General features: G+C 31.3%; 1 protein-coding gene across 1 annotated transcript; it reads right to left on the minus strand.

The window, feature by feature from the left end:
• Positions 1 to 6,565: 6,565 nt before the first annotated feature.
• Positions 6,566 to 9,314, minus strand: LOC128127085 (squamosa promoter-binding-like protein 15). Its single transcript, XM_052765431.1, has 4 exons — positions 8,865 to 9,314; positions 8,588 to 8,775; positions 8,077 to 8,151; positions 6,566 to 6,579 (listed from the first exon to the last, which is right to left on the minus strand). Exons 1-4 carry the CDS (start codon positions 9,224 to 9,226, stop codon positions 6,566 to 6,568), a joined length of 639 nt encoding a protein of 212 aa, XP_052621391.1. The 5' UTR covers positions 9,227 to 9,314.
• Between the last annotated feature and the right edge of the window lie 216 nt (positions 9,315 to 9,530).

Here is a 9,530-nt window from a genome sequence, read left to right on the forward strand (position 1 = left end):
CTGTTATCACTTGATAATATCACTTCCCAGAACATCTCCCTCACGCACATTTCATAACCAACATATTTTTTGATTTTTTGATTTTCTAATGTTTTTGGATTTTTTTTATATTATTTTTTTAAATTAAAATTTTCTAATTTTTGTTTTGTTTTTATTTCTCCCCCTAAATTTGTGCATAGGAGAGAAACGAAAATAATGCGCAAATTTAAACTAACCTAAAACAAAAATTAGTCTTTAAAGTGAATCAGGTTAAGAAAAAACTTAGGAGTATAGAGAAGAAAACGCAAACCGTAAGTCACCGATTGAATCTGCATCCAGAAGGTCTGAGAACAGCAAGCATAATCTCAGAACAGATCCGAAAATTCTTCATATCTTTAAAAATTAACCCCGTGTGAACCCTTCTTTCCTTCCTTCTTTCCTTTCCCGCAATGGACACATACTCTCGAACAATATTCTGAGTGTTGTACAATTGAGAGATGTCCCCAATCATATGCCAGGAGCAGCCACTACCAACAAACCGAAGTCTGAGGATATGCCTCCATAGCTGCTCCGACACAGTGCGGGATTAGTTGATCTTTGGAACCCAGTCCATTTTGAAATCGGGTCGACCTTTGTCATCCTTGCACGGTACTCTCTCCCATGACATATCCTGTTTATCACAAACAGAAGATGTAGAAACGTTAGAAGCATTAGGAATTTTGGGAGAGTGAGCCTTCGGAATCCATTTGTAGTTGGGTTTAACCCATTTCTTTTTCGATCCGATGGGTGGCTCAGCACTTGATTTGAAACTTGAAGTCGTCTGCCTAGATGACTTTGACCTAACCGGTCTTGGCTTCACAGGAGCATCTCTTGAACTGGGCTTCTTGGTCGGCATTCCCTTCTTGCCCTTGGGATTCAAATTCTTTGCCTTGTGGGCTGGATGCTTGGCCTTGGGAGTTGAATTCTTGGCCTTCTTGGCATTCCAGTCGTCAATGTCTGATCGTGATCTCGATGGGTATCTTTTGGAGTGTCTCCCTCTTGACGTGTTCTGCCAGCCTTGTGCGTAGTAGGGAACATACGCTTTAGGACAATTTCTGGCAATGTGTCCAGGTGTTCCACAGTGAAAACATGTCCTTTTCTTCACTGGGGAGTTGTCTCTTCCTGCCCTTGGTGGCGTATCCTTGCCTTGTCTCTTGCTTTTCCCACACGCACAGTTGCGACCGACACTCTGTTGAGCTGGAATTGGAGGCCTGTATTTCTCAACGACAGGTCTATCAGAAGCAGCTGAGTTCGAAGCAACAGACTTAGAGCTCAAAGAGACATTTGTTTGTTCAATAGTGTTCTCCTTGTTCTCATCTTCTGCTACTTTACCTGCACATGAAGTAGCAACATTAGTATCTTCAAAATTAATAACTCCTCCTGACACAAATCCAGCTCGTTTTCCATATTGAAGATGTGCCTCCCTGTCAATTTCGTTCTTTGTCATAGGGATGGATGTGTAGTTATGATTGTAAGGAGGAGGTACAGTATCATACCCTAGACCCTTGTGTTGATTCCTTTTAAACTGCATGCTTTGGTCTATCATATTTGCAACCACCTCACTTGAGAAATCATATTTTCTAACATCAAGTTTGGCGATTTCAAACTTTCCTTTCAAAGATTCAACTTCAGCCACTAGCTCAGCATTTTGTTTGACTACATAATCATAGTTTTCACATTTGTTACTGTAGTCTTCCTGAAGTTTCCTAAAGTCCTTGGTTTTTGCTTCTAACTCAGCCTTCAGGGGTTTCTGTCCTTTCCTGAGTTGATATCCTTTATATCTCAGGTCCTCAACTTCCCCTTTTAATAAATCAATTTGTTCTCGAAGAAATTTAATCGTATCTTCACATGCATGAGAACACGACACTTCATTGACCGGAAGGTTTAAAGAACTCTTTAAAGCGTCAAGCTCTTCAATTACTTCAGCAATACTAAGATGATTGAGATCTTTTGTCTTCTTGATGATGGCCACGTTCATATCCCACGATTTCGGAAGAGAATTCAATAGCTTTTTGTTGATCTCAGATTTAGACAAGAAGATCCCGGCTATATTCATCTCAGTAGTGAGTGTAGTAAACCGCTGCAACTGAGTTTCGAGCGTTTCTCCAGGGACATAATCGAAAAAGTTGAAATTTTGTCTTAACATATCCTGACGACTTTCTTTCATGTTTTCAGATTCCCTCGTAGACCTTAAAATCAATTAAAAAAAATAATAATAAAAAAAATAAAATAAAAACTAGAAGCAAACGTCAAATTTAAAATGCCCCTTTTTTTATTATTATTATAAAAAAAATTAACCTTAAAAATCAAATTTTAAAAAATTAAACTTGAAAAGTCAAACTTAAAAGTCAAACCGAAAAGCTAAATTTGAAATTTTAAAAGTTAAACGAAAAAGTCAAGGTTTAAAGTCAAAGGTCAAACTTGGAAGTCAAAATCAAAATTTTAAGTAAAAAGTCAAAAATTAAATTCAAAAATTAAAAATTAAAATTTTAAGTTGAAAGAGATATTTAAAAATGAAAGAAATTGATTTTTGGGGTTAAAATTATTAAATTTTGAAATTAGTGTGCGACAGGAAGCGTTTAAGTTCAAAAATTCGAAGGGAAATCACAAATGGCTTGGTAGTTCAACTGGTGGGCCGCGTGCTTGATTATTCAAGGGACCCGGTTTCGAATCCCGGCATCCCCAAGTCGCGTCCCCTATTTTTTCTTTGAAGTGCTGATGCAAGCAGGTGAACCGAGCCGATCTGAGCTGAGCCCTCTTCCACCGAGCCGAGCTACCGAGCCGCGATTCACCAAGCCGAGATCCTTAAGCCGCCTAGTCGCAAGCCGCTGCCGAGCCGAGATCTCCGCAGACAAGCCGAGTCGATCTGAGCCGCAGACAAGCCGACCGCAAACCCTGAGCCGCAAGCTCGGAAACCCTAGCCGCAAACACCAATGCCGCCGCCGGCCGTAAACAGTTTCCGGTTATGTGAAAATTCGACTTTGAAGCACCAAAACTCGATCAAAAACCCTTTTTTATGAAAAACACAAAGAACAAATCCCCTTTATTTTTGCGAGATCTATCAAAAAACGCAAAAATATTTCGAAAATAAAATCAAATAATGCCCCAAATAGAGTTTACGGCCCAAGAACTCGGTGTTTACGGCCGTAAGCTTGGACCGTAAACACAGAATATTCGATTCCAAACAAAATAAAACCTTTTTACTGATACAACTTGGCTCTGATACCAATTGTAAGTCCCTAATCTACCCGTGTATCAGTCAAATCCGTTTGATGGTGCGGAATCCCAATCAAACGGATGATGCAAAATAAAATAGAAGAGAAGAAGAAGAAGAATATGATGAATCTTGATTGTATTAATGATATGAATGAAACTCTTTACACAAGATTCACACACAAATAAAAGCTCCTGTCTCTCTGGCCGTAAACTACTTCTGTTCAACAACCATCTACTCCTCACCCTAACACCTCTATTTATACTAGGATATGGGCCGGACAAAACAAATGGGCCGTAAATGAGTTTACGGCCGTAAACTCAGCCATAAACATGGCCATAAATTAATAAAATATTACATAAAAATAATTGCCTAGAAAAGTAAAGTATAAACCATATTTTTGACCCAACAATTATACAAATGTTTTTCTTTCTATTTAATCATTCCATCGTTGGATCTACATCATACATATTCCTCCACCGTTGATGTCGTTGTCGGAGCATCAAAAATCACAAATCGCAGTCATCATCTCAACCTATAGGTGCTAATCTTGATCTCGTTTTGTTCCAGAACTCTTGAACTCATTTTTTTTCTTTGATATGTTCCATCACCGACGAATGTTCGTCGGATTTGTACCAGATCTATTATGTGTCGCCTCCTTCTCATCTATAACTCATCTTCGTCTCTGTCTCTATTATCTCTAGTCAAAACACCACCAAATCGACATCAGATATGATGTGTTTGTCCATTTTCAGGTTAGATTTGGTGTGTGTATGGTGTTTACATTGATGGTGTTTACAAAAGGAAGTTCTGAAAAAAGATGCACACAAGATGTTTAATGAAATGCCTCAATGAAATTTGGTAGGTTATTAAGTTGTGAATTTAGTTGTGAATGTATATTTTTTGTGTATTAAACTATGAAGTTTGTGTATTTAGCTGTGATATTTGTGTTTAAAATTGTGAATTGAATGCATTAAGCTATGAATTTCTTGTTTAAACTGTAAATTGACTTTATTAAGCTGTGATTTTTGTATATTTAACTATGACTTAATTGTATTAAACTGTGAATTGATTGTATTAAAAATTTTAACTTGATAATATGCTTTTGAATGCATACTTTTTTTTGTATTAAACGGTGAATTTTCTGTATTAACTCGTTTATTTTGTGGTTTAAACTGTGGATCGACTACATTAAGTTATGAATTTATTATATTAAGTTGTTATTTTTGTGTTTTAAATAGTGAATTGATTGCATTAAGCTGTGAATTTTCTGTTTAATCTATGATTTGACTATATTAACCTGTGAATTTATTGTATTAAGTTGTGAATTAACTGTATTAACATGTGAAATGACTGGTATTAAACTGTGATTTTTTTTTTATTTATAAATGTTTTGTTTTGCTTCTAAAATATAAGATTGATGAAACACTATACACATATATCATTTTATCTAATTTTGAATAAAGTATGTAAAACTTAAATTGTGAATATTTTCTTAAGGAAACTTTGAAAGAAGCACTAGCATATAAATCTGAAGGTATATGTGTAATTTGAAGTTAAAAATATGGTTGTGAATGTATAATTTTTTACATTAAACTGTGAATTTTATGTATTAAACTATGAATTGACTGTATTAAGAGGTGAATTATTAATAAATTTATGTTAAAGATGAATGATTTATGTATAAATGTTTGTATTAATTTTCATGTGAACATATTTATTTTTCGTGTTGTATAAATATGTAAGAATGTATTAGTTTTTATAATTATTTTTCATTAAACTCTAAATAAGTAATTTAATTGGTATATTAAATTGTGAATATAGTATTTAAGGTATCAATCAATGATTGTATATACAAATCTGAAAGGAAGGATGATGGTGAAGGTGGCACATGTGGTTTGTGGTGGTGTTCGGTAGTTGGTGGTGGTGGTAAAGTTTAGGTTTAACTTTAAATATGTGAATTAGTGTATAGTTGATTGTATTATGTTATGTTGTGAACTTTATGTATTAAACTAAAAATAGACTTTATTAAGTTGTATATTTTATATAAATTTTGTGTTAAAATATGAATAAATGTATGCATGAAAATATTAAATTGTGTATTACTGAATTGATATGTTTATTAAACTATGAATATGATATTTTAAACTCTGAATATGTCTTCTACACAATATATATATATATATATATATATATATATATATATATATATATATATATATATATATATATATATATATATATATATATTAAAATCTACAAGTTAGAAAAAAGAGAAGATTGAGTTTATCAAGACATAATTCGATTTTTTTTAATTATAATTTTGTATATTTCGCTGCAAAAATAAAATGGTAAGTATTAAAAAGAATTACCAAAGAAATAAGTAATATAATATTTGTTTTATTAAGTTGTGCATATAACTAGAAAATGCCATTAAATTTACTATCAGTCCAACAGTGGTCCGACGGTGGTACGACGGCTGTCCAACGAGTAGTAGCTAGTTGTAAAATAGGGAATATAAAGTTTGTTTAATATAATATTAATATTTGATAAGTCCAAAATGTTCTTGATGAAAAAAAATGGTTTTTAAGGTTCTTAATATTTTTGGGTTCTCATTTGAACCGCTTATATATATATATATATATATATATATATATATATATATATATATATATATATATATATATATATATATATATATATATATATACACAGAGAGAGAGAGAGAGAGTTAGATTCAAATGTGGACTAATTTCTATTGTGCGGACGTGTGGATAATGTTATTCTATGAGAATGACAAAGTCAATATATTGTTTGATAATGTAAATAAATTCAATCTTATATAATTGTTGTCATTATCACACAATCTCACTACTTAAACCGTTTATAAAGTTATTATAATTTATTATTATTATTTTTATTCTATGTTATTAGAATTTTTATTGAGTCATATTATGTAAAAATAAAAATGAGTGAAAAACGATACGTGAGAACAAAAATGAATAAAAATTAGAGAGAATGCATAGTACATGTTCACACAACTAAACAAGCTATTCTCTTAGTAATTATCATAGAATAACATTGTCCAAACGTCCGCTCAATAGTTGTCTATCCATATTATTACTTAGCCCTATATATATATATATATATATATATATATATATATATATATATATATATATATATATATATATATATATATATATATATATATATATATGGTTTATGTTCTATGGAAAACAAAAATCCTTAAAAATCATTAAAATGCATAAAAAAAATACCAAGACATTACAAAACTTTTTTTGGAATTTTTTTTATCAAAAATCGCAACATTTAGGTCAAAATCGCTGAAAAAGAATTACAAAAAAAATAATTTATTTTTTTAGCGAAATTGTAAAAAATGCTGCGAGTTTTTGATAAAAAAAAATTCAAAAAAAAAGTTTTGTGATGTCTTGGTATTTTTTTATGCATTTTTATGATTTTTAGGGTTTTTTAGTTTTCCAAATAACCCTTCCCTATATATATATATATATATATATATATATATATATATATATATATATATATATATATATATATATGTTTAGGTTCATTTGAGGCCATTCTAATTTTGTGAGACCGTGAGACCAAATCTAAAAATAATTTTAAAATGCAAAGAAAAAGGAAAAATCTAAAAATTTTTATTTTAAATATTATTTTCGGAACTTGAAATAACTAAAATAATAATAATAATAATAAGAAAAATCCCGTTTTTTTTTAAAATACGTGAAATGTTCTAATAAAATATTACACTGTATATATTTTAAAAAATAATTTTAAAATGCAAAATAAATGGAAAAATCTAAAAATTGTTTGTTTAAATATTATTTTCGGAACTTGAATTAACTAAAAATTTAAAAAAAATAATAAAAAAAATCCCGTTTTTTTGAAAAAGACGTGAAATATTCTAATAGAATATGATACTGTACATAATTTTAAAATGCAAAATAAATGTGAAAATCCAAAAATTCTATTTTTAAATATTATTTTCGGAACTTGAACTAACTAAAAGTAAATAAAAAATATAAAAAAATAAAAAAATGCGTCTTACGGTCTCACAAAATTAGGCCGTCTCACATGAACCTAACCATATACATATATATTTATATATATATATATATATATATATATATATATATATATATATATATATATATATATATATATAGGCTTAGGTTATTTTGTTTAAAGTAATTATTGTGTTTGTATTCATAAATGTGGGCCAATGAAATTTACTTATTTTAAGAAAGTGATTAATATATATTATTGAATTAAATATAGTTGAAAAAATCATCTTAATTAATTACAAGTGTAATTTAGTCAATTAATATAGATTTAATAAAGGAAAATTGCATTTTTCAAGGGATCATAGATTCTATTAATTTTAAAAATCCGATTTTACGAATTATAATTCTTTTAATTCGGTCATTCTGACAGAATATGTTTATGAATATATTAAAAAAAAATATATTCTTGAACCATAAATAATAAAAAAAATATTCTTGGACCTTTTTCTTTATCATGAATTTAAAAACTTCTTGTAGAATAACAAATTCTTGAACAATCAATTGAAGAATAAAAACAACAAATACATTATTTCTTATAGAATACGGGTAACAATTGTTAATAATTACATCAAAATCTAACAACGACTAATACATTAAAAAAAATAATGTGGTCCGTTTCAATTTTGTGGTACGTTCTTCAAGCATCAACTTCTGTAATTCCAACAGAATTGGAATTCGTCATTCCATTCCAACAAAATTGGAATTATTGATTCCATTCCAATAGAATTGGAATCTCACCAGTATCATCCTTTGAATCATCTACATAAACATACTTGATACCTTTTAAGAATTCAACCTTGTCAAGATCCTGCACTGTCCACATAAATGAAGTGTTAAATCAGGAAAAAAAACATAAATTGAAATATGAATCAAATTCATAGAATGCATCCAAAAAACTGCTCATTTTGATATGTATATTAGCCAAAAACTGCTTTTCATTTCCTTCCCTTCCCTGTCAAACACCTAATCCAAACACCCATTGTTTTCTATCAAATGAAACAAACCCAAACACCCCAATGATTTATATCTAGCATTCAAACAAACCCCTGGATTCTGAAGTGTGTATTCTATGTAATACATTCTTGCCCAATTTTGGAATATATATCAAAGATTTTCAGATGTAAGAAAATACACAAAATTAATTAAATAAATAAAACATCATTCCCACATCCTAATGTCAGATGAGAAATACTTCCTACTGAAAGTTTAAAGTCAAACAGGAGGGGTATAACCGTATAAATAATGTTACCTTGAGCACGAGCTAAAACTATTAGCAAACGAACAATATCCATGTCATTGGCGTTATCACCATTTGCAGGGATTAATAATTGTGAAGCAACATCTTCTGGCTGTGTCTTTCTTCTTCGCCTGTTGTGATCTGCAAGTCTACACCTACAACTTCTCTTCCCCTTGTCAAACTCAGAAAGAGGGTGGAACCTAGAAGCAAGTTTGTGAAAAGGGTAAGTTAGTTATTTAGCGCAAAAGTTTCAAGAAACAGAAAGTGATGGATTGAAGAATCAACCAACCTGCTACATTGTTGACAAAATCTTTGCATCTGTTTTCCAACTAGGGCTTTTCCAGCTTTACTATGAACCTCACTAACCTTGTAACGCCTATGGTAGTCTTTAGCAGTGGATAGATCTTTTTTGCAGTTATCAACTTGACACATTGGATAATTCCCGACACAACCACTGCCAGGTGAACCAGATCGGACCCTTTTGCTAGGCCTGGTCGCTACCTCCTCACCACCACCAAGCTTCAACAAGAGGTATTCGTCTTCTTCCCTTTGACCAACTGGACTCTTCTTTGATCCATCGGGATTGGGAGGATTAACAGCAGTTTGATGATGGTGTTGTTGATGTTGCTGTTCCTTAGAAATCTCCATCATATCCAAGGGTTTAGCCACGAATCTTGAACTATCCCATTCCCAAATTTTAGGGTTCCAACTGTTCCGTGGCTCATTTAAAGTTGGGATTAACCTTCTGTAAGCAGGAACACAGGCTGCACTGCTATTGCGCACTATGATGGAGGGTAGACCCAGATCGTCGGAAGAGTCATTTGGCTTCGGTCGACCGGAGGGATAAGACACGAAGAAGAGGAGTTCCGATTTTGGGATGTGTCGATCGGATTTGATAAGTGAAGAATGAAAAAAAGATCTTCATTGTGTTTTTAAAAAGGGATGAAAATACCTA

The sequence above is a fragment of the Lactuca sativa genome, chromosome 1 (genome assembly GCF_002870075.4).
Source record: "Lactuca sativa cultivar Salinas chromosome 1, Lsat_Salinas_v11, whole genome shotgun sequence".
In the NCBI taxonomy this organism is placed as follows: domain Eukaryota; kingdom Viridiplantae; phylum Streptophyta; class Magnoliopsida; order Asterales; family Asteraceae; genus Lactuca; species Lactuca sativa.

What these genes read in the sequence shown, in the direction of transcription:
- LOC128127085 (XM_052765431.1), bottom strand. Translation starts at nt 9,226, where the DNA reads ATGATGGAGATTTCTAAGGAACAGCAACATCAACAACACCATCATCAA. An exon ending in TTTTGTCAACAATGTAGCAG is followed by an intron (nt 8,776 to 8,864) that starts GTTGGTTGATTC and finishes ACTTGCTTCTAG; the next exon opens with GTTCCACCCTCTTTCTGAGT. An exon ending in AGTTTTAGCTCGTGCTCAAG is followed by an intron (nt 8,152 to 8,587) that starts GTAACATTATTT and finishes TTATGTGGACAG; the next exon opens with TGCAGGATCTTGACAAGGTT.